Source organism: Spinacia oleracea, chromosome 3 (assembly GCF_020520425.1).
Source record: "Spinacia oleracea cultivar Varoflay chromosome 3, BTI_SOV_V1, whole genome shotgun sequence".
Classification (NCBI taxonomy): domain Eukaryota; kingdom Viridiplantae; phylum Streptophyta; class Magnoliopsida; order Caryophyllales; family Amaranthaceae; genus Spinacia; species Spinacia oleracea.
The window spans coordinates 16,159,571-16,186,129 of NC_079489.1; the positions used below are offsets into that span (position 1 = coordinate 16,159,571).

Consider the following 26,559-nt stretch of genomic DNA (forward strand, 5'->3'; position numbering starts at 1 on the left):
TTTATACTTAAGAATGGTGACTACTGCATGAATCCTGCAAGCTCCACCATACTTGAACGGTTTTAATGGTAGTTTGTCACTTTGTTGTTTTAATGAATGTAATTATGTAAATATTTAATTGCCAATTGTGATCAGTTCTGAATTTTGACTCATTGAATTATGAGTAATTGAGTACTCCATATTCGGTTTGAGTTCTTTTACTTTGAGTTTGACTGAAAATAGTGACTTAGTGATATGATATCCGACTTGTTACTGCCTTATTGGCTTGTGAGTTGTGGCTTTTAGGATTTATGTAATCGTCTCTTCCCAATTTAATATGGCTTAAATTTTTATCTCAAATTCTAATATACTTTCCACACATGATCTCTAATTTCGTATATAATATTTGATCCAATGTCTTATCTTCTACTTTTTTGTTTAATATGCAAATGAGCCGGAAGTCAATTGAAAGTGGAGTATTAAATTGAAATATAAGAGATACAACATACAACAGGTGGAAAAAATAGAGATAATGTATAGGCAATCTATACACTATAGCAGACTAAACCATGAATGCATATGTATATTCTTGTTAGATTCATAGTAATAAGATTATGCATAGTAATAAGATCTTTGTTTAGTTCTGTATATTCTTGTTAGATTCATTTAATTTTTTAATTACTATTTAAAATTTTCAACGTAACATCCATTTGATATAAGTAGTAGGAATTAAATCCGTTGCCTTAGCCCTTAGGTACTCAATATAGTTTTCTAATATATTAATAATATTCTAATATTCCTTTATTTATATTCTTCTCTTACAGATGGCAGGTCCTACAAAAAGAAGTAAAAGATCATTTTCCGAGTCCGAAACTCAAGAATAAATTGCAGAAGTACAAGATGATAATAGTAGTGAGTCTCAAGATGATGACCTTGTAGAGATAAAGGACCAAAAAGTGAAAGCTTTGTTACCACCAAGACAAAAAATGGTGGGAAGATAATACATTGAGGGCTCAAAAGGGAGGAGAGCTGACTATTGGGTGCATTTTTGGGAGTACATGGAGAAAGGTAAAAATAGAGCTGAGTGTAAGTATTGTGAAAATGTAACTTTTGCTTGTGATGTTCGTTCTAATGGCTCTAAAATGTGAAATATCATTGGGAAAGATGTCCTACTAATCCTACAAATAAGTCTAAAATGAAAGGTAGACAAACTGAATTGGTGTTTGACATTGACAGTGAAGGAGGAGAATCAAAAGTTAAAAATTGGGTTTTGAATGTCAAAGATGTTAGAGATGCAGTTACTTACATGATCATAGTAGATGAATTACCTTTTCGTCATGTGGAGAAACCTGGATTCAGACATCTTATGGCAACTTGTTGTCCTAAATTTCATATACCATCACGTTTTACTATTGCACGTGATTGTTTGCAGCTTTATGGGAAAGAAAAGACAAATTTAAAGGAGCTTTTACGAATGAAATGTCAAAGAGTTTCTATTACAACTGATACATGGACAAGTATTCAGAAAATCAATTACATGTGTCTCACTGCTCATTTTATTGATGATGATTGGAAGTTGCATAAAAAGATTTTGAATTTTTGTCCTATTTTTAGCCACAAAGGTAAGGCTATTGCTAAAGATGTAGAGGAATGTTTGTTTGATTGGGGTTTAGATGATAAATTATTTACCGTGACTGTGGATAATGCAAGTTCTAATGATGTTGCATGTCTAGAATTGAAAAAAATGATGCAAAGAAAATCAACATGCATTGGTAACGGGGATTACTTGCATATGAGGTGTGTTGCGCATATCATTAATAGGGGTGAGCAAAAAATTCGGGTACCCGGTACCAGACCCGGAACTGGTAAAGACCCGCCGGGTCCAGAACCGGAATTGGAAATGTTGGGACCGGTTCCGGATCCAAAAATCAGGACCCGGTCTTAACCGGTTCCGGTACCGGTTCCTAGAATTTTGGACCCGTTTTCCACCGGGTACCCGGTAGAACCGGTTCCATAACCATAAATTTGTTTTTTTTTTTGTTTTTTTCTGCTGTCTATTGAACTATTGGATACTTCATAAAAATGAAGCCCAACCCATTACTCATATATGTAATCTAAATATTCATTCTCACAAACTCACATACACTAACCCTAGATTTTCTCACCCATCCGCCACCACTATCATCTTCAACCTCCAAGTTTTAATTTCCAACATCTCACCATCGGTCACTTGGATCTTCGAAGCTTCGAAGCTAAATTTTGTTTGCTGCTAGCTGGTCATATGTGTTGTGGGATCTTTTGCGGTGCTGACGTGGCACGCGTTCCTCGGAGGTATCAAGTATGACCTGGCACGAACTTCTGGCAACCTGCAAAACAAGAATCTTCCCGTAGGAATATTCCCTCCGATGCTTAAGTAAGTATAAGCTAGAGAGATAAGTAATTTGTAGAGAGAAGTCAGAGCAAAGATAAGTTTTTGTTGGTGGGAATGAATTGAATGCCCTTTTACCTTGGGATCTGAGCTATTTATAGTGCTAGGGTTTCTTGGGGACTGTGCCCTCAACCCTAGCTGTGGGGTGTGTGCCCCTTGGGGATTTAGGACACGTGGCATTTGGCCCGCAATGATGAGCCTTTTACCATTTGGACCTACCTTCTCAGAGAGGATGGGCCTTTCAAAATGGGGTTATGTTCTTATTTCGTTTGGGTACCAAGGTTTGGGCCTTCTTTCTAGGTTTGGGCCCAGCTGACCGGTATTGATCGTTGTATCCTCTTTGGGCTTTGTGGTGGAGATATTCAAGCCCACATCAATATGGTGTTTCACATCTCCTCTTCAGTTCACTCACCTTTATATTCGAAGTACAAAAATCAAAATAAAACAACATATTTTTGTTTTATTAACTAGTACTCCATCCGAATCTAAATGTTATTCCCGTTTCCTTTTTTAGTGTCCCAAAATAATCTTCCCATTTCTTTTATTTCCTTTTTAATCTCTTCTTTGTAATTTTAACTTTGTAATTCTATTGGTTTATCAATAAAAAAAACCTTGTAGTCTCATTGGTTGGTTTAAGTTTGGATGGATTAATGAGTTGGCATTTATATTCCTTAAATTCTATTGGTTCAACTATTTTGTTTTCTTGTGAAAATGGAATCAAAAAGCAACAATTCCCCATAAAACTACATTAATAATTGTTAATCTTATAATGTTTCTTTTACCTTAATAACCACGTAAAATGACAAACGGGAATAACATTTAGGTACGGAGGGAGTATGTTTGATGCAAATCACAGAGTGTTTCAAGGCCAAAATTTATTGCAAAAAATGAATCTTATCAAATGATGCTATTGGAGCATAATTACGGATAAATATTCTATATTTTTTGATTTAATCTTGCACTTGTTTATAAATCTCTTGAATTCTTGTGAAAACTAATTTTATTTAAACCAAAAAAATGGATAAAAAGAGTTTTTAATAAACTAAGCGGGTACCCGGAACCGGAACCGGTTCCCACTGGTTCTGGGACCGGTTCCTCAAATCTTGGACCCGATCATAAGCGGGTCCGGGACCGGTTCCAAAAACTAGGAACCGGTGTTGACCGGTTCCGGGGCCGGTTCCTTAAAATTTGACCGGGTACCCGGTCCCGCTCACCCCTAATCATTAATCTTATAGTGTGGGATGGGCTGAAAAATAACAAGAAATTTATTGATAAAGTTAGATATGCTGTGAAATTTGTTAAGAGTTCTCCTTCTAGGTTGAAACTATTTAAAGATCTTGCTGAAAAGTATGTGCGGAGCCAGTTATCACCTTCTTTAGATGTTCCTACTAGATGGAACTCTACATTTGACATGTTAGATAGAGCCTTGAAGTTTCGTGATATTTTTTTGAGGATGGATATTCCAACTAATCCCCAACTAGATTCTACATTGGAAGTTGAGCTTGATGGAGATGATAATGAAGATCCTATTGAATTACAATTTGAAATGGAAAATGCAGGGGCTCCCTCAGAAAATGATTGGAAGGTATGTGAAGGGTTTGCTTTATTTCTGAAGGAGTTTAAGACATTGACTGAACAAGTTTCTGGCTCATTGTATGTGACTAGCAATTCAACATTCTTTTTTATTGCACGTGCTTTAGATCAATTAAATAAGTGGATGGCTAGTGATAATATTGATTTTAAGAGAATGGCTACAACAATGAAAAAGAAGTTTGATAAATATTGGGGACAACTTGAGAAGATGAATGTGTTAATATACATGGGGGCTACATGCCCATAATCGTCTCTTGGTTGAAGAAGAACGCCGATCCCAAGACACAAATGGTACGTCATCAAGTTTTGTCGTGCACCAACCAACCCCCACCGTCGTATCACCACAGCTGCACCAACCACCGCGAAATCCTGGAGGAGGTGGTGGTGGCATAGGTGGTGGCGGTTGGAGCAGGTATCGTGGTGGCCGCGGTAAGGGTCGTGGAAGGGGTAATGGCAGCCAACATCAGCCTGCCCAACAACAAATGGGCGCCCAGCCACAACAATGGACCGACCCACCACATGGCACTTGGTCAGCCTCATCTCAACAAGGGCAGTGGGTCCAACAATCGGTGCCTGGCCCATTGTAACACCCCGACAATTCCCTTTTTCTAAAATGACCATTTTTATAAATATAACTATAGAGAATTATCAAAGTATTATCGCCCGTGTGAAAACGTAACGGCTTATTCAGAATTTTGCAGCGGAAAACATAAAACTAACTTTTAGGTTCATAAATAATCGATTACATACTAAATCCAAAAACCAATCAACGAAAATAAGGAAATATAAATAGTACGACAAGTTTCAAGTCCAAATTAATAAACCAAGTCACTTAGCAAACAAAACTAAATACAAGCTCTCTCATCCCGATCCCAATGATGCATCATCTTCAAACCTGTAGATGGCAACGCTTATTGATCCTTAGAGACAGCTCACCAAAATGGGTCATCACAGGATCAATAAGGCATAGCCATGATCAACACACACAAACAAAGCACGTAATCAGCAAAGCTGAGTACTACATACTAAATCAATAATAATCCTAATATGATTCTATTAAACGATCAATCCTAACATGATACTAATAAAACATAAATAAGGGCAGACAAAACTTGTTAATTTGACAACCACACTTGACTAGACTAGGTTAGACTGGACTAGACTAGGTTAGACTGGACTAGACTTTTATAATAATATTATTATTTTAATTGAGATTGTAACACCCCGACAATTCTCTCTTTTCTAAAATAATCTTTTAATATAAAACGTAGAGAATTATCAAGGCATTATCGCCCGTGTGAAAACGTAACGGCTTATTCAGAATTTTGCAGCGGAAAACATAAAACTAACTTTAGGTTTATAAATAATCGATTACAGATTTAGTCCCCAAAAATCATCCAACGAAAATAAGGAAATATAAATAGTACGACAAGTTTAAAGTCCCAATTAACAAACCCAAGTTAACTTAGCAAATCAAAACTAAATACAAGCTCTCTATTCCCGATCCCAATGATGCAACATCTTCAAACCTGCAGATGGACAATGCTTATTGATCCTTAGAGACTGCTCACCAAAGATTGGGTCATCACAGGATCAATAAGGCATAGCCATGATCAACATGCACAAGCAAAAGCACGTAATCAGCAAAGCTGAGTACTACATACTAAAACAATAATAATCCTAACATGATACTATTGAACGAACACACCTAACATGGTACTAATAAAACACGAGTAAGGGTAGACAAAACATGTTAATTTGACGACAACACTTTACTAGGCTAGGCTACACTGGACTAGACTTTTACAACAATAACATTATTTTAATTGAAATAGTCAATGGACTGAGTTGCTACTAGAAACTTCTTCTTCTTCACTAAGGAAGACGAGGTACGGGCGCGACTCCGTAAACCCCAATGACCTGCGATATCGAGGGACTTTTAAATAAAAATAGAACCGGTGATCAATCCGGCCCCAGAAAAAGTCATAGGCTACCCATGACCCCAACTCCTGATTGTCCGTCACTTTAGACGTGCACAGTCTAAAGCTATTGCTACTCATTTTCACTTTACATGACTTAACTTTTAATACTTGGTTATGACTCATCAAACATAAATATTATATTCAACAAGTAAACACAACTTCTTTTATCTTTGAATTAAACAAGTGATCACAACGTTCAACCAAGAGCCAATTCCAACTATTTTAATCCTTCCTTTATCCATATTTAAAAACCTTTATTAGGTATAAGGTTCAACTACCAAACAAGGTCCTCGGCCCTTATAAAGTAGTGAAAATCTAAAGAGGAACAACGATCAATAAAGATCTAAACCAATATTAAATACTATAAAGTTCCTCAAAACAACATGCTTGCATCAATATTCCATGCTAACATGATTCAATTCTTATAAATAAAGTTCTATGCTCAGCGCATTAATTCAACGACATTGAACATGAAATTCCAACATAAACAAGTTCATAAATATATTCATCATATTCTCAATACAACACACATCCAAGCACACAGGTATGTACGTACCTTGTGTAAACAAACTGATAGGCCACTTTAACGAATTCAAAAGTCGCCTAAATAGAATTCTCCGCCTAAAACAACCAACAAATATTCTCAATCAACTTCTAATCATTCACAACTATACTAACACATTCTAACTACATCTTAAACATATTTAGAACTTTTCTCCAATAACAAAACTTGAATATTTGATTTCCTAGCATCATAATTATTGAATTAATGATTGAAATTCGTTGAAAACTCTTCAAAGCATCATACTTTAAATTTCCAGCAACATAAACTAATTTCAAACTACTCCAAAACATAATAAACATGTTTGAAATCATAAAAACAATAACTTTAATAATTCATAAACATCCTACTATGATTTAAAATCATTAAAACCTTAAAATTCATACTTTAAATAATTCAAACTCTTATTTCAATCAAATTATATAATCTGAAAATTAATAATTTAATTATGCAAAACATATAAATATGAAATTCATAATTAAATCATAAAACTATAAATTTAGTTCAAGAAAACATAAATTAAATTAATAATACATAATTAAAACCTTTACTCATACATGATTAACAAATCTGAAAATAAACTAATTTATAATATCAGCATATAATCTGAATTCTAAATATACTCAAAACTAGTAATTTAAATCATGGAAACTTAATTAATTTATTAAAACATAAATATTAATTTAAATAAATCGAAGGGAAGGAAATAACCAAAGTGGAGACAAGGGAGGCTAGCCGGCGTCGGAATACGCGGCAGCAAGCACGGTGGTCGCGGAGGCCGGTGGGTGTGCGGTTGCAGCGAGGAAGGCGGTTGGGCGATGGCTGCTGTGCGACAATCAAAGCAAGAGAGTGAGGAGAAGGGCATCGAAAACCAAACAGAAAAAGGGAGAGACACGAGGGAAGAGAAGGGAGTTACCGGCGGCGGTGAGTGCGAGAAACCGGTGACATGCCGGCTGGTGGTGGTGGCGACAAGCTGGCGGTGGTTGCTGCAAATAGATGGCAGTGCTTAATTTAAGGAGAAAGGACGAAGCAAAGAGAGAGGAGAGAAAGGAGAACGAAAGGGAGGAGGAGTGCCGGAAGGAACTGACCGGAGGGCTGAAGAGGCCAGCGTCAGCGGTCGAGTGATGGTTGGCCGACGAAGGTGGCGGCGCAGCAAGGAGGAGATTTAGTTACTGCTTCACGTGAAAGGGAGGATGAGCAGGTTTGAGAGTTTCTGAGAGTTTCTTTTTTCCTTTTCTGTTTCACGTGAAGAGCAAGGTGGTGGTTGAGATTTCAAGTGAAGTTGAAACATGGGTATGGGGTTATGGGTTTATTTGTTTTGGGCTTTGCCAATTTGGACTAGGATTAGAATTAAGATTTAGAATTTGAATCCAAAACTGATTATGATTGTTTTCCAAATCCAAACGTGTTTTCGTAATTCAAATTCATTTCAAAATAAAATTCTAAAATTAATTTTGATTGCATAAATCGTTAAAATATTTAGAAATGTAATAAAATAAATATTCGTTAATTACATATTTATTTCTAAAATTCATAAATTCTATTTAAATATAATTAACTATACGTTAAAATATATTAATAAAATTTATAAAATTACGGGGGATTACAGAGATAGTCAATGGACCGAGTTTTCTAGCTAGAGGCTTCACTAAGGAAGACGAGGTACGGGCGCGACTCCGTAACCTCAGTGACCTGCGATATCGAGGAACGTTTGAATAAAAATAGGACACGGTGATCAATCCGGTCCGAGATAAAGGCCATGGGCTACCACCATGAACCCCAACTCCTGTTTGTCCGTCACTTTAGACGTGCACAGTCTAAAGCTATTGCTACTCAGTTTCACTTTACATGATTTACAAATTGAAACCATGTTATGACTCAACAATCACATAAGGCATACAATCCACATTTATTCACAACTGTTTTTATCTTGGAATTAAGTAAGTGTCACAAGGGTATCAAACAAGACTCATTCCAATTAAATCCAACTTTTCCTTTAATATTGATCAGCCCCTCTATATGGGTATAAGGTTTCAACTTACTAAACAAGGTCCTCGGCCCTCATAAGGTAGTGAAAAGCTAAAAGGGAACAACAATCAATCGATCTGAATCAATATATATAAAGTAATCTAGTGTTCCCAATCAAACATGTTTGCATCAATCATCTACTAACATGTTATAATCATCATAACGAAATATATATGTTCAACATGTCCATCCAACCATATTAAACATGAAATTCCAACATAATCAAGTCCATCAACAAATTTCAACTTGGTTTCAACAGATAACACACATTCCAAGCACACAGGTATGTACGTACCTTGTGTAAACAAACTGCAAGACCACTTTAATAATTCAAAAGTCGCCTACAGATAATTCTCTGCCTAAAAACAAACAACAAGGATTCCAAATCAACTTCTAATCGTTCACAACTATAATAACACATTCTAACTACATCCTAAACATATTTAGAACTTTTCTCCAATAACAAAACTTGAATATTTGATTTCCAAGCATAACAATTATTGAATTAGAGATTGAAATTTGTTGAAAACTCTTTGCAAACATCGTACTTTAAATTTCAGCAATGTAAACTTATTTAAAAACTTCACCAAGGCCAATCTACGTTCTTAGAACATCGAAACAATAAATTTAATAATCCACAATCATCCTACCATGATTTAAAACTTAAAATTCATGCTTTAAATAATTAAAAATCATTATTTCAATGCATTTATATAATCTGAAAATTAAATATATTATTTAAACATAATATAAAATTCTGAAATTCTAATTAAATCATAAATTCATGAATTCAATTTAGTTAAATTATAACTTAAATTAATAACATTTAAATTAAAATACTTAATTCAATTGCTTAGAGTTCAAGAAATAACCAAGAAAGAGGGAGAGAGAAGGGTTGGCTGGCGGACAGATCACGGCGGCGGCAAGGCGGCGGCTTGCGGAGGCGGCTTGCGGAGGTTGGTTGCGTGGCTCGACGGCTGTGGAGAACGACATGTTCAATAAGGGTCGAAGCATCAAGAACGAAGATCAAGAAAATTAAAAACGAAAAAGAAGGAAAGAAAGAGGACTACCGTGCGGCGGTGGTCGAGGTTCGTGGGTGACTGCGCTAGGTGGTGGACGGCGGCACGATGCTCGTGGTGCTGCTGTGCGAAGTCGAACACAGGGAGGGGGTTAATGGTGAGAACAAAGGAAAAGGGAACGCAAGAAAATTAGAAGGACGAAGAACGAAGAAGAAGGAGATCGAAGAAGAAGGGGGGCAAAGCTTACCGCCGGCGACTGGTTGTCCGGCGGCTGGGGAAAAGAGTGTACCAAGGTTTGAGGGTTTGCTGGTTAACGTGAGATTGAAGGAGAGAGTTTGGTTGATTCTTTTGTTTGTTTTGTTTTTACGTAATGCTGAAAGAGAAGGGAGTAGGGTGGTTTTGGGTTATGGGTTTATAATATTGGGCTTTGCCCAATTGGGCTAGACTTAGGAATTTAGTTTTAGGATTTGAATCCAAAATCGAATATGATTGTTTTCTAAATTCAATCAGTTTTCGTAATTCGAATTTTTTTCAAAATAAAATTCTAATTTTTTTTTTTGATTTCATAAATTCTTAAAATATTTAAAATACATTTGAATAAATAAATATACATTAAATATGTATATTTATTACTAAAATTCACCAATATAATTTAAATATAATTAATTATTCGTAAAACTATATTAATAAACTTTATAAATATACGGGGGATTACACCCATTCCCATATCCTCAACAACAAGCAGCCCCACACTACTACAAAAATGAGAAAAGAGATCTCAAATAAAAGACCCATTATTTAAATAACGGGTCTCTTTGATATGAAATATCTAATATTATAGATAACTGGTCTCTAATCTTCATTTTGGCGTACTAAATTATTTTACAAAAAAGAATTAGAGAGATAAGAGACCCGTTATGTAAGGTCACGGGTCTCATCTACATTGGGTCCTGCGCTTGAAATAAAAGAGAGACCCCGTAATTGAACACACGGGTCTTTTTTTTCCTCTCAAAATAAAAAAAAAGGAAAATAAATATTCCGTAGGAATGAGTCAATGACTCAGAACTGAAGCATCCCTTCCACAGTTACCTTTTACCTAAAATAATCCAGTCGTTCCATTTTCATCTCACTTTCTCTCTCGAGCAACCATGGTTTCAACTCCTTCAAAGCTTCATCCTCTACCTCTCTTCCCCTCTCCTACTCACATTTCAGTCTTATGACATTTAACTCTACATTGGAGTAATCTGGTTGCCGAATTGCTGCATCATAATCACTACTAATCAAACATCGGTCCCTCTCTCTCCTGCGCACAACAGTCACGACCTTCCGCCACCTCTTCGTTTCTTCCCCAATCACTTCCACCGCTTAATTAGTGTGGGTAAGTTTTCTGCTTTGGGTTTTTAAAATTAGGGTTTTGGTATGAGTTATTAAGTTAAGCTTTCTAATTAGGACAAATTGGTTGTAATTGTGTGTTCATTGAGTAGGGATTTATTGAATGTTGTTAATTTCTTGGATTTTAACGATCATAGATGATAATTTTGATTGATATTAAATAGTGGAAGTTATATTATTTGGGTTGCACACCAAGTGTTTGATGAAATACCCAAAAGATTTTTTGTGATATTTCTGGATATCCAACTAACATTCGTGTTGGTCCTCTTTCCTCTCTGCCAACGTCCTTCTTTTCCTCACCAACAACCATTCACGGTCTTCGTTTTCCCTAACTCCAATCTACCTATTTCTCCCATGACTGAAATTAAGGGTTTCCATTTGAATTGTGAGTTGTCAATTCATTTAGGCGAATTGCATGAGAAAGATAAGACGAAAAGGATCGCGGCACACAGATGAATTGTGCTAAATGAAAAATCTAGAAGGCTTAAGTAATTTCCTATGTTTACGGTTAAAGAGCCTTACAAAATGAAGACGATTTCTTCGGAAATGCCGAATTTACATAAGGTCTCTGGTAATGATTCAACTCAAGCTTCGTAACTTGATTGAATGGGTTTTACTAGGTTTATATACTTGGTTGAATTAGTTTAGATGCAATGAGTGAGTTGTGACAACAAAAATTGGTAGGGTTTATGATTAGTTATCTACTGTATTGTCAAAATTCTATTGGAGCAGGGCAAAAAAAAAAACAATCAAGGATTGTGTAAACCAAATTTTTTGCATTGTTGTGAACATCTATATTGTTTCGTTGTTAGATGTTTCGTTGTATTGTTTAATTTAGTAGATTCTTTTTTTTTTGTATTATCAATTGCTTGTTGGATAACGAGTCTAAAAGTTTTGACAAAGTAAGTGCTTTTATTCAGTCTAATAGGTCTCTTGATATCTTCTAGGCAAGCTTCTGTAGCTTTAAATGTGTGGCAGCTGGGGTTTGTTATGGGAAGACTGAAACAAATAGTGGAGTGATGTGTTCCATTTTTTTTTCCGTATCAATGACCATGAGATGGAGTTTAAGCTATGTAATCACCATGTTATAGTGCTTGAAAAGACTCATATGAATCAGTCTTTTGCTGCATACAATATATGATTTTTTTCATTGAAGAAAAGTACTAAAGTGACTGCCATGAACTTCTTTTGATTTGTTTTCAGAGAGATGAAAATTGAATGCTTGAGGATGCGAAGAAAAAGCTGCATTCCAGGAAGAGGAGGGTTGGTGATCCTAGCATTAAAAGGAAGAGAATGAAAACACGTGTCACTGGTTAGAGTTGTATACTTCGTCTTCTCACTTTAAAGCAGCCGAAAACCCTTAAGAACGGCGACGACAGAGAACCTGTTGGTGTAGATCTGCGATTGAACGAAGCAATTATCGAGAAATTGAACCACCAATAGAAACTCTGTAATGGTCACCTTCTTTCCACGCTCTTAATCCAAGGCATTCCTCGCCATTCTCAAATTTCAACTTCAGATATCACTGGTATTTCCCTTTCTCCTCAATGTTTGCTCATTTTTTCTGGTTATGTCATAATTTTAAGGTTTTATGGTTAAAAATGGATGGTATTATTTGCCGGAGGCGAAGATTTGTCAATTAGGGCAAGAATTTGTTCAATTTTTCAGCATTTCTAGTGAAATTGTGATTATTGCAGATATTGTTAGCTATAATGTTATCTTTGTCGCTAATAGATTTATGTTTAATGCGTATTCAATTGGAACTACTTGATTTATGAGTTGTAACTATGGTTTATTGTCAATTTATTCTTTGAGGAAGAAACAACAGAAAAATGTGTAATTTTGCTAGGTTGCTTAAATTAAACACAGTTCTTAGGTCTTCGGACAAGGTGTAATTTTAGTTCTTGGCACATTCCAATATTGTCAAACTTACTTATTAGATATTGCAGGCAAGTAGCTTTGATTTGAATCTTGCATCTTTAGGTAGAGCTGATCTCCTAGGACGGTTCTACAGATTGATGATGTTAATGTTGCATATAGTCAACATTTGTTTTATCGAGCTCCCAAAGTTGAGCAGTTGTTTCATTGAATGGATTTTCATAATTATAGTGGAGCTCCATCTAGGAAAATACTGGATTATTTATTGCACAAATTGTTCTAGTTCTGCCTGTAGAAACTCTGCATACTATTTTCTTCTTTCTGGTATGCGCGTTTGAACTCTATACCGAGGAGGTGAGTGGAAACTCTCAAGTCACTCAACCAAGGGAATGACCTTTTTTGCCGGGGAACTATGTGAGGTTGATACTATTAGTTCAAGAACTATTAGAAGTATTCTTATGTATGTATCTTATGAAATCCGCCACTACTAATTGGCATTTGCATAGTCCATAACTTGAAATAGTTGGATAGTTAATGACTTGAATCAACATGGTCTTTTATGAAGAGTTTATTCCCCTATATTGTGTAGTAGTGTGAGTGTGACTGCACAATCCGAAGAGCGAAACAAGGAGTCTGTGTAGCTGCTTGCGTTCATATGTTTGTAGCCACCATGCCCTTATGGATGCATTTTCAATTTGGAGACGATCATACTGAACTCGTGCAATGTTACTCTGTACAGTGTGTTTGTTTAATCTGGTATTCTTTGCTCAGGAATTTGATGATGTTGCTGATCTAGACACCCTAGTAGGAGAGCTAAAAGACTCATACAAAGATAGCATATTACCTCACTTCATGGACATCAGATATGCAGGTGGTGCATCTTCTCCCATATTATGCTAGGTTCTTAAGCCTTCAAATAGACCCTTAAACAAAATATTATCTGCTTCATTATGGGAGCATTATATAATATTTTTATACATCTCATTCGTCTGTTTTAATAATCTCTTAACGTCAATGGTTGGAGATTTGGTGTGCGTGACAATCCAGCTGCAATACATGGTTGTCCATAGCTATTGCAATGTATGAAACTTTTTCATGTTCATGTTCTCAACTTAATTAGTGAACTTATTTATTTCCCCCCTGGTGCTTCTAACATATCTCTTCTCGTACCTTTATGATTAGTTATAATCTGACATTTTCCACTATTATCATCTAAACTGGATATATTACACAGGAGAATGTTTCATTTTCTATTGTTGATCTTACTCGCTTACTGGCTACCGTCCTGTTTCTCCCACTGTTTTTCTATCTTTAAGTTTCATTAGCTTGATTATACAATCATGGAGACATGATTACAATTATCTTTTACACTGACTAGTCAGTATTCCGGTCTTATAAACGCATACATAACTGTTTTAATCTTATAAGAGGTTTATAAACAGTTTGTTGATGATGCTTTACCAATTTTTTAACGATTGTGGAACTTCTAATTTGCTTAATTACTTATTCTGTTGCTTATTACAGTTTTCTTAAGGAACTTATTCATCGGAAAATGTTGACGAGGTTAGAGACATGTGGTCAAGCAAGAAGCATATGAAGAAAACAAGATATGGTATAGAAATAGGTCTGAGTTTTGGTTCCAATTACTGTTAATTGGTGTCAATGATTATACTATAACATTTTTTTGTTGTTTTTACGCTTTTTGAAATTACGATCTAAAGCTCTTGCGATTTTAGAAATTATAATTGATGTACAGTTTTTGTGTTTTTGGAGATTACAATTGGAATATTATGGAATTATTATTCAGCAAATATAGTTTTGCATGATATCAAGCCAGCAGGTTTCACGCAGTAGCAGGTTTAACGCCTGCGTTTGCATTTTTTTATATTTTTGTTTTAAAAAATAAATTCATAGAGACCCGTTAGGTATAAAAAGGATCTCTCATTTATAATAATAAAAAATTCAAAGAGACTTCCTATCTTATATAAAGGGTCTGAATTTATTGGATAGAAAATAATAAAAAAAAAATTCAAAGAGACATCCTATCTTATATATGGGGTCTTAATTTCTTGAATAAAAAATATTAAAAAAATCAAAGAGACCCCCTATCTTACGAATGGGGTCTGAATATTTTTAACAAACAAACCTCCTATGTCTAATGATGGGTCTCTTTCCCTTCTAAAATATTCTCCATACGATTTACATAATAGACCTCATTTCTTAGGTAAGGGGTCTCTAGCTTTTACCAAACAGACCCCCTCTAGATAAGGGGCAAATGAGGTCTCTTAGGCCATTTTGGAAGGGTCTCTTTGCCTATTTTTGTAGTAGTGCCACAACAACAAAGGCCACCTAATTCAATTATTGGGCCCACTCCCTATTACCGTCCAGTCCAATTACCATACAACCAATATGGCCAACAGCATTTCCAACCACCTCAGGCCAGTTATTCGGAATATGGACCGACACTGACCCCAACGGAATTGGGAAATTCTTTTGCAACAATGACCCTGCCCCAAGATCAGTCATGATATGTGGACTCGGGTGCGACTTCGCATATGATCAATAATCCAGGTACTCTTATGCCCTTGTTTAATTTAAGCACTAATAATCATATTTTAGTTGGTAATGGTCATCGCATTCCAGTTACCGGTTATGAACATGCAACCCCCCCACCTTAAACTACCCCTAGCCCTCCGTGATGTTCTCCTAGGCCTAACACCCCAAATTATTAAGAATTTTATTTCAGTCCGTAAATTCACCACAACATTAACAATAGGACATCTATAATTTCCTCTTGTATAGAAATGGATTCTTATAACGTACAGTCAACAACTCTTATCCTCTCGAGTCTCAATCCTTACCAACGATACATATGTTTATCAAGAAAAAGTACATCGTACTAATTTATCGATTCATAGTTATCTTTTTGTTATGAGTTTTTAATACAATTTCAGACATATAAAGACAACAAATTAAACAACTAATCAGCCAAAAAAAAAAAAAAAAAAACTACTCAGCAAACAATATTTCTACAATGTCGGATGTCACTAATTGCAAACAAAATTAATACAATCATGCATTGTTTTTGTACTTAATTATAGTTTAATAACATTATAAGATGTCCTTATTAGATCCGATCTGATTCTCCCTTAACATGATTTCGATCAGCTAACTTAATGGTCCTCGATATCTGGCTATACAATAATTCTAAAGTAAAACAATTTTGTATGGTTGGGTCCATTATTATTACATTGAATTAATTTTTGAAAACTAACATCATCAATACTAGAGAATTCTTAGAGTATTAATACTAGATAACTCTTAGCCCCTTTTAAGGAGAGAGAAAATCTAAGAGCTAACTCTTAGCAAATAAGATGTAACTCTTAGCTCCCTCTTATTTAGAGATTAACTAGTATAATACCCGTGCGATGCACGATTTATAATCTAAATATAAATTTATATGAAATCTAAATTGTTATGATAGACCATTATTATCAAAATAGAGCTTATATACTTCCTCCGTCTTTTAATACTCGCAACGTTTGTTAGTTTCACGCATGCCGATGCACAACTTTGATCATTTATATCTTAAATTATCTTTATGCAAAAATTATAAAAAGTTGATATTTTGAAAATACACATTGAGACGAATCTAACAAGATCCCACATGACTATGTTTTATCTTATATAAAAAACACTACGAATAGTCAAAGTAGATTATATGAATAGTGGCAAAAGTCCAAACGTTGCGAGTATTAAAAGACGGAGGAAGTATGTGTATTCTCCTAATTAAAATTAATGATGGATATATGTGTTATTGCTTCACTCGATGTCTTATTTATTTATTTTTTAAAAAACAAAAAAGGGCACCTAAACTAAACTATTTCATCCTCATTCATGACTTGTGGCAAGCATAAAGTTATTATCATCCAACCTTAACTTCTATAGTAATACTCACTTAATACTTGCCCTTATACTTCATTACCCGACCACCTAACACTTACTCCAACCATTTACGTTATTCAGTTATATATGAGTTTGAGGCGGGGCGTGGCCTCCAAACTCGTACCGCCTAAAATGCTCATTTTTATCCCCGCCACCCACAATTATAAAAACACCCCCACTCCTCCCAATCCCCTTCTCATGGGGTAAAAAACAAATTCATCTCCGCTCCATCACCCATTCGTGTTCCAAATCCACCTCAAATTAACTCACTTCTAGGCTAAACATTTTCTTTTGGTAAGAGAGTTTTGAATTTTAGTATAGAGTCATCGATAATTCGGTTGTTTGATTAATTAGAGTAATTGTGTGAATTAACAAAACATAGTAATGTGTAGGTTAGCAGTAAATGAAATGTTGATAAGTTCATAATCAATTAGATGAACGATAAGCGAGGCAGGCAGGTCCAATCTAGAGCTGATCGTTTGCGGGTTTGGACGGGTAATGGACGGGCAACCTTCCAAAAATCTGTCCAACAGGCTTAAAAATGCAGCCCTTACCCGTCCGCTAAATAATATATTTATTTCTCTCACCCGCCTTGTACATAAAATGCGGGCTGCCAACGGGCTAATGGGCTTACGCGTAATATAATTTTTTCAAGGAAAAGTTGTCATAGAATAAAACATAAATTAATCCTGTTGTACCTACTGGTAAGTTACTTCGTAGATGGAGAAGGAATGGAGAAGAATGAAGATGTAGTGAAGAACGTAAGAGAGTAGGAGACTAAGGGTGGGTGGCGACTCTTTTGTGAAATGGAAGTGTTAGGTTGGCTCTAGGGTTTCCTACTTTCTTTTAGGCAATAGATAATTATTAATTAATTAATTAGATACATACTCTAGAAGACCAAAATGTTCTAAAATCAGATTATCAGAATTACAAGAAGTAAGTTTATTTAAATTTAGCCGGCTGGGCGGGCCTGCCTGTTAATAAATTTTGTGTGCCGTAACCCGTCCATTTTTATTAACGGGCCGGACCTGGCCCTCCCAACTTTCGATTTTTTTTAAAAAAAACATTGTCCAAGCCCGCTACTTTAACGGGCCGAGCGGGTCGGGTCTAGCGGGTATTCCCGCCCATGATCAACTCTAGTCCAATCTAAAATTCATCTTCAATTTGGTCCGTCACCCGTGACGAATACGTTTTGTAACCCTATCACCCACCAAATTTTCCTCCATCCCCGCCCACTTCAAGCGGATGAGCGGGGTTTCTCCCAAAAATCCAGCCCCACTGACAATCTATATTCGGTAAATAATTTTGCCTTTCAGTTAACTTTTGAATATTTTAGACAATCATTGTCATATGGTTGTGAATATTTTTATATTGAAGTAGACTCTCAATCATTTAAAAGATTAAGAAACTATTAATGAAACGATAAGGAGAAAATTATAAATGTGAGAGAGAAAAGATGCTAAGTAATTAAACAATTTCTTTTAAATAATCATGTTTTAGACAAACTTGTTAAAGACTACTTTGTTTATTGAAGCAAAAGGTAAACATTCATTATACATATCCTCAATGACACAAATTCTAAATAAAAACTAATAGTACATACAGTTAGTCATTAGTAAAAAAAAAAAGGTAAATTATTTTAATACATGCTAAAAGATGTTTACGAACTTTTATTAATATGTTGGACAAATCATTGTCGTATGGTTGTGAACATTGTACGTGATATTGAGTCGAATTTAGTAATGACCTATTATAGTAATATTAATATCATATATCAGTTGTACATAAACAATAATGACAAAACTGGTGCATAATAATTTGACCAAATTGTCTCAAATAAAATAAATATTCCATACCATGCAATAAAGAGATAAAAAAATAACGACATAAATTAGGTGCATAATAATTTTTACATATTGACTCAAACAAAATAAATACTCCGTATCGAGATTTTATTTGTAAAATTAAAAGTGTATTCTACATTTTTATAAGACATCCACATTGTATATTTATTTGTTATACATCTTATACTTATTTGTTTTACAACCTTCATATAATAAGTTACTTACCCATATATCAAATAGATTCTTTCATGTTTTATATCTATAATGTATAAACGATCTTAAACTCCATATACTTATCTTAACTTTAGTATAGTATAATAGTTCTTTACTAACATAATAGTTCAAGTATATAGTTCTTGAGTCTGGATCCTCTAGAGTTTTAATAAAACTCTACGATGTAAAGTTGTATATAAACAATACATTTTAAAATCAATGGCTCATATTGATGAGAAAAAATAGGGGGAATTTTGGAAAGATAATATATGAAACATTGATTTTTTATTCAGTGGTAGATATGCTCAAACTCTACCTCGTAGAGTTATTTTAAAACTATAGAGGATCCAAAACCATAGTTATTATATTAGGATAAGAAATATAAATAATCGTTGAACTTAACATAATTATATCATTTTGTTTTTGGATAAGTTATATACTACGTATCTTGTAAGAGTATTATTATAGCATATAGATTCATGAGATCACATTGATTTGATTAACTAATGTGTAAATAGAAAGAATAATTATTTAATGTAAACAAATAATTTATAAGGATTAATAATTGATTTGCTAGAATATTTACATATATTCTCTATATTTACATATATTCTATTAATTGATTATTTATATTATATATTTAATTATTTATTATATTAAAAGAGAGGCGAATCAATGAGTGACATTTGTCATCACCACATTGATTTCCTCTCTTTTAGTATAATATATAGATTATGACATCCTCAAAATAAGAGGTAGTTCTTAGAAAATAAGAGGGGTGTGAGGTGGAAATATTGTGGGGTATTATGCTTACTTTTTGATATTTTTGTATTAAAATAAAATAAAAAAATAAGAAAAAACTACCTAAGAGACAGTGTTTAAGATTTAGTATATTTATTGGGAAAAAACTACCTAAGAGTTAGTGTATAACTAGCTACTCCCTCCGTATTTTTTTAAGAGATACACTTGGTTGGGCACGGGTCTTAAGAAGAATAAAAGAAGTGGGGTTGGGGTAGATATTTTAATAAATAAGTACATTGGGGACCATGTCCTTTTGAACAAGTGGAGGTGGGGGTGGGGTGGGTGTAGTTGTAAAATTATTTTTTAATTGGATGGTGGGTCATAAAGTGTAGTAGATATATTATTTAATTAGGTGGTGGGGTTGATAAGTTACCAAAAATGGCAAGTGTATCTCTTAAAAAAATACGGCCGGAAAAGGCAAGTGTATCTCTTAAAAAAATACGGAGGGAGTAACTCTTGTTAAGAGTGGTGCTGATGTGGATGAAGAGAGAGATTAAGAGTGGAAAAGTAAGAGATAGCACTAGTTAGGGGCGGATGTACTGTGTAAATTGGATAGATAAATGTCTACCTAGTTTTTAATTGAAAAATCATGACCAAAGGGGACAATGACATAATTAGATTTCCTAGCTGATCACTTCAGTCAATTGTCTTTTCTTTGTTGCAGATTAAATACATAAACCTTATTTTTAGATCGAGAATTATTTAAAATTTCAGGGTTTTTTTTTCCGGGGGTGGCACATCATATTCTCATATGATTTTTAATTTATTCTTCGTATATTTTTAAAGTTTTGTTGTTAATTGCTTATATAACACGGGGTACTCTGTATACATTTATCTTGTATAATCTTTAAAATCTTAGGATTTATAAAATAACGGTAAACTGTGAAATTGTTAAATAATATAAACATTGTAATTAGTACTCCGCATATTGTCATTTTCATTGTATCTTTTTTTTTAAAAGGTTGTAATTTTTATTTATTTTAAAAGTGTCTATTCTGTTTCGAAATTCTGGTTACGCCACTAAGCACTACAATTGAAATGCTCTAAAGTATATTTCTTTCGTGTTTCGTACGAGCATTTTTTGGTTCCTGTTTCGTTTCCTATTTTCGGTTTCAAACTTTCAACTTCATCTTATAAATGGGTGATGATAAAGGTCGCAAGTTGTGACAAAATTTAGTTGTCGCAATCTTACGTGGCACAGTTTAATTGGTACATATAGACGACACGTAGACTATGAGTCATCATAATATTTTTACTATCAATGTAATATTTTTACTATGAAAACATGTAAATAAAGTAGTCGATATAAATAAGGAAACAAATTAGAATATTAAGATTTTCCTAGCTTTTTATGAACCATTTAAGATAGGATATATAAATTAAATATTTTAATTTACAATTTAAATTATGACACATAAGCATGTCATGTCATCATTGTGACATGGCTTAAAGGTCGCATGTTGCGACCTTTATCATTTTCGCTTATAAATTAGGGATGAAGCTACGTTGAGGTCTAAGAAGTCCCTCCACCTGTCACAAGTTTGGAAGCTTTTATACTCTGTATAGTTTAATACTACGGAGTACTCCCTCCGTCCCTTAATACTCACTCTGGTTTGACCGTGCGGAGTTTAAGACATTTAAATTGACTTATTAATTTAATGGTTGTTAGTTGATAGTGGGGTATTTTTTTTTTAAAAATATAGTTAGTGTGAAATATGTAAGGGGTGGGGAGTGGTGAGTGAGGTGTGTGAATTTTTAAATGATTTTTTGTAGGGAGTAGGGGCGTAGGTGGGTTAGTAGGTAAGTGTGAGAAATAATATAATATTAGTAAAGATATCTATTTATAGAAGCGGTTCATGTATTAAGGGACGACCCAAAAAGAAAAGCGATGCAAGTATTAAGGAACGGAGGGAGTAATAACTAACTAACTATAATCAATGATGGTATGTTGCAGTGGTGAGAAGTGAGAACATGATCATACTCATGAGTTTATAGGTTCACCTTACAAACATTTCCTATTTGCTTCTTTTTATTATGAAGTATTTTATTTTTTTGTTCTCGATCAATTTGCCATTTCAATATTTTACAGAGATTCTTAAACATTATTTCCTATTTGCTTTTCTTTTTTTTCTTTCTCCAACTTGCCGTTTCTAATATATTATGCAGTAGATATAATTATATATCGGCAACTTTTATGTAAGACCGTAAAGACCAATTTGATTGTTTAACTAAATGGTTCTATTGGTTAACTAATCATTTCTAGTGCTTAGCTAATTATTTTTATTGCCTAACTAATTGATTTCAGTGCTTAACTAATTAGTTCAAGTGCTTAACTTATATGATTTCAAGGTGGTATTTAGTAAAACCATCATACATAAAAGTTTGTAATTATATATTTGCATATTTTTTCCCCAACTTGCCATTTTTAACATTTTATAGATATAATTATATATTTGCATAATATTTTTTCTTCTCAATTTTCCATTTCTAATATTTTATACGTAGTAGATATAACTAATGTGTATAAAAGGTTATTCCCTATTTGCTTTTTTTATTCCCCAACTTGCCATTCCTAAACTTGTATAGATATAATTATATAATGGCATAAAATAATTAACATAATAAAATTTATGAATAAAACTTAAGAACAAAATAAAATTTCAGCCTGTCACTCGTCCTTGATATAAACTAAAAAATCATAATGCATTCATACATGATACGTACGTAGTAGTACAGTAGGTGATCGACTTCACTATCATTATTCCAAATACACATATATATATAATGAGAAAGATATACAACAACAACAACAACAACAACAACAACAACAACAACAACACATATATATTTATTGCATACAATACACATACGATAACAATTATACACCCGGCAATAAATTGCAATGATCCCCCATCAGACGGTACATACCGCTAGTCGATCGATCACTTGTCGTCTTTAAGGTGATGGGCCTCGATATCTTTAGAGACTGCAATGCAAAAGTCGATTAACTTGGTAGGGTAATGCCCTTTATCATCAATTGTTACAAATTCAGCAGTCCATTTCACTCCAGTTATATCACCCATTGGAAGTACTTGTACTGTAAGTGTGAAGGTCTTGAACTCTTTCAGAAGATCTCCTTCGATGATTTTGAATCTTACTAACTTGTTTTCCTCGTCTACCACTTCCACTAGCTCCTTCGCTACACACTTTTTCCCATCTGCACATTTATGCAATCCCGATTTTTAAATTAGATTTTATTTATTCAATAGAATTTACGCTTTGAATTTATCATAGGTCTTTCAACTAATGTATAGCTACCCATCTCTCTCTCACACACACACTATTAAATACGGGCACGGGCCACACCCGTCACCAAGAGAGAGTACACTTAATAAAATCGTATTAAGTGTTTAACTCTTTTCTCTTTTATCAATGTTGGATTCTCACACGTGATGTTTCATGGGTCAGTCTTAACACACACAGAAAGCTACCCATCACAAAAAAAAGAAAAATCTGAAATTTAGAAATTAATAAGATAAACCTTATTTCATGGCCTAGGGCCGAGGATGGGCAACATCTACATGAGCCAATCCTACTGAACCAACATCTATCACATGTTAGTCAGTTCAGCTACACGTACAGGTCTTTGTTTGAGTCAAGCCTAAATATTTCGCATCTGATGGAGATCGACCTTGTGACCTCCAAGTCACAAGGTGAATTGTCCACAAACTTGTGTTGGTTTGACGTACTATCACTACAAGAAATTGTACTATTAACGACGGGAAATCCCGTCGCTAAAGCCAATAATTGTTGATTAATGACGGGATTTTCCGTCGTAAACCCGTCATAAAAGGGGGTCGTTGTTAATGGAAAATCTCGTCGCTAACCCGTCGTAAAAGACATTTGCGACGGTTGTTCCCGTCTTTGTTGGGTTGTTATCCCCGTCGCAAAAGCCTTTTACGACGGGGTTTTTACCCGTCGTTATTAGGTTGTCATAAAAGATACAAATTCTTGTAGTGTTATTACTACTACGTACTTGAACAAGATCATTAATAGGAGTATGAATGATAAACAACATCATAACGCAATGTAAATTTGTAATGGTGGATGTGAAGATCGAATTACGTACCGAGGGTATAATCCCAGTTAATGATAGAGCCGGGCTTGCCGAATTCACCATCGTGCACATCACAAGCATGGATGTGTGGTGACATATCGGAGATATGGTGTGGCCTGGTGCTAAATATTTCATGGAAGATATCACCATGACAATTGATATCAACTTCAACTTCTAGTTTCCCTTTTATTCCCAATGTTTTTGACATGATGCTCACTTTAGAGTTTAGAGTAAATTACTGCAAACACAAGTGGTTTTGGTGACCAACTAGTTCTGCTAACTGCCCCTTTTATAGATGCTCCAATAGCTGTCGAAAACATAAAAATTAAAATTAAAATTAAAATTAAAATTGAAAGATGCTCCAATAGCGAGATCCTCATGCTGTGGCGTTGCAGTAAGGGGCTTGACCGATTCAAGGCATTATCTAACAATTCTTTTTCATAACTATACTGCGTAAGATATAGTTATTCTTGTAATAACCTGGCAAAAAAATTTTGCACGCATAAGGTGTACAACAAATTTATTGTACATCAAGATTACTTTTACCCAGCTTTTTGTAACTTTTAATATGTTTTTATCAACTTTTGTATTGTGAAAAAAATAGTTGATGGATATGATAAACATTTTAAAAGGTTAAATAGTTACTTTTGTACATTCAGAGTGATTTTGAAGGAATAACTTTTGTAAAAGTAAAAAAAAGTATCACTAAAAAATAGATAACTTTTACTTATATGGAGTAACTTAATTTTAAGCATTTTGAATTAACTTTCACTTAGAATATTTATTGTACAATACTTGTAAGTAAGAATGTGATAAACGGTGCATCGTCTGAGCTCAAATACTAATTCAAACAATATAAACATTGACACGGGTATTTTGTTTAACATAAAACATTAAAATCTAAGATGTTAAATAAAATGACGTTAAATAGCACGAAAGTCCTAGGAATTGTTCCGTTTAGCAAAGTAGGCCCTTCCTATAAGTTAAATTTCTAATGAATCCTCAATTGCTTGTATAATATTGTATCATTGTATGACTCTTAAAACTGCTTGATAAAATTCCTTTCATACTGATAAACAATAAAGTTATACTCCGCATTAAAGTAGTCAACAAATTAATAATAGTACTCCTTCAAAAAAACACTGATATTTTAATTCCATAATGTTTTTCACTGTTGCAATTTGCACAGTCTTCGATTCATTTCTTTGACAATTAGTAACTCTAACCGACATTACGACTTCCGTTTTAAAATGATATACTTTTAATTACTATTTGCACATATATTAAAAGAAAATAAGAATAGCGTGTAAATATGAATAAAGTAAGAGAAATGTGTAAAAAGGTGGGTGAATCTAAAAAAAATTGAGTGAAAAGTTGTAAATGTTATAGGTTAAGAAGGGTACGATAGTAAATTTTCATGTCAAAAAATAGTATAAAGCACAAGGTAAATAACATTGTAAAACGGACTAAAATGAAAATTATAAAGTTCATCATTAATACTTGCCCCGTTTCTATAAATGATACTTCCTCCGTCTTTTAATACTCGCAACGTTTGTTAGTTTCACGCATGCCAATGCACAACTTTGATCATTTATATCTTAAATTCTCTTTATGCAAAAATTATTAAAAGTTGATATTTTGAAAATACGCATTGAGACGAATCTAACAAGATCTCACATGACTATGTTATATCTTATATAAAAAGCACTAAGAATAGTCAAAGTAGATTATATGAATAGTGGCAAAAGTCCAAACGTTGCGAGTATTAAAAGACGGAGGAAGTATATTTTTATTAATATTATATTAACCATAGATGCACATATATTCCTTACTTCCTAAAACAAACATTAAAAAAACCTCAAGTCTTATATGAGACCAGCCACACCATCAACTTGATGGTGTGACATGTTCACACTTATAAATAAATCCAACGCGTTTAAAGGCAAAAAATAAAGTAACATTGGCATAGAAAATAAAGTAACATCAGTATAGAAAATAAAGTAACATCAACATAGAAAATAAAGTAACATTAGTATATACAAAGAAACTCTAACATATAGAAAATAAAGTAACATCGGTATAGAAAATAAAGTAACATCAACATAGAAAATAAAGTAACATCAGTATATACAAAGAAACTCTAACATGAAATTGAAGAAAACGCAATAAAACAAAAAAAGTAACCGCGAATACAAGGTATAAGTAACATCAGCATAGAAATTCAAGTAACACCAATTTATACAAGGAACTTCTAACATGAAATTGAAGAAAATGCAATAACTAAAAGTAACATCAGCATAACAGGTCAAGTAACACCAGTCTATTCAAGGAACCTCGAACATGAAATTCAAGAAAATGTAGTAAACGCAAGAAAATAACAGCGAATACAACGTACGAGTAACATCATCATAGAAAGTCAAGTAACTCCAGTCTATACAAGGAACCTCTTACATGAAACTGCAATAAAACAAAAAAAGTAACCGCGAATACAAGGTATAAGTAACATCAGCATAGTAATTCAAATAACACTAGTTTATACAAGGAACCTTTAATATGAAATTGAAGAAAATGCAATAACTAAAAGTAACATCAGCATAAAAGATCAAGTAACACCAGTCTATACAAAGAACCTCGAACATGAAATTCAAGAAAATGTGGTAAACACAAGAAAATAACAACGAATACAACGTACAAGTAACATCATCATAGAAAGTCAAGTAACACTAGTCTATACAAGGAACCTTTTACATGAAACTGCAATAAAATAAGAAAAATAAC

General features: G+C 33.9%; 1 protein-coding gene and 2 long non-coding RNA genes across 3 annotated transcripts; 1 reads left to right on the plus strand and 2 right to left on the minus strand.

Annotated features, from left to right (window-relative positions):
• Positions 1-4,699: 4,699 nt before the first annotated feature.
• LOC110797799 (uncharacterized) lies at positions 4,700-7,769 on the minus strand. The gene is made up of 5 exons (XR_008931404.1): positions 7,633-7,769; positions 7,461-7,530; positions 7,256-7,369; positions 6,539-6,603; positions 4,700-5,563 (listed from the first exon to the last, which is right to left on the minus strand). It is a non-coding gene; the product is annotated as an uncharacterized lncRNA (long non-coding RNA).
• A 2,834-nt stretch (positions 7,770-10,603) lies between these two features.
• Positions 10,604-14,711, plus strand: LOC110797797 (uncharacterized). The gene is made up of 4 exons (XR_002535934.2): positions 10,604-10,969; positions 12,187-12,511; positions 13,633-13,732; positions 14,386-14,711. It is a non-coding gene; the product is annotated as an uncharacterized lncRNA (long non-coding RNA).
• A 7,637-nt stretch (positions 14,712-22,348) lies between these two features.
• Positions 22,349-24,051, minus strand: LOC110797792 (MLP-like protein 31). Its single transcript, XM_022002916.2, has 2 exons — positions 23,794-24,051; positions 22,349-22,881 (listed from the first exon to the last, which is right to left on the minus strand). The coding sequence occupies exons 1-2, from the start codon at positions 23,987-23,989 to the stop codon at positions 22,607-22,609; spliced, it is 471 nt and encodes a 156-aa protein (XP_021858608.1). The 5' UTR covers positions 23,990-24,051; the 3' UTR covers positions 22,349-22,606.
• Positions 24,052-26,559: the final 2,508 nt, after the last annotated feature.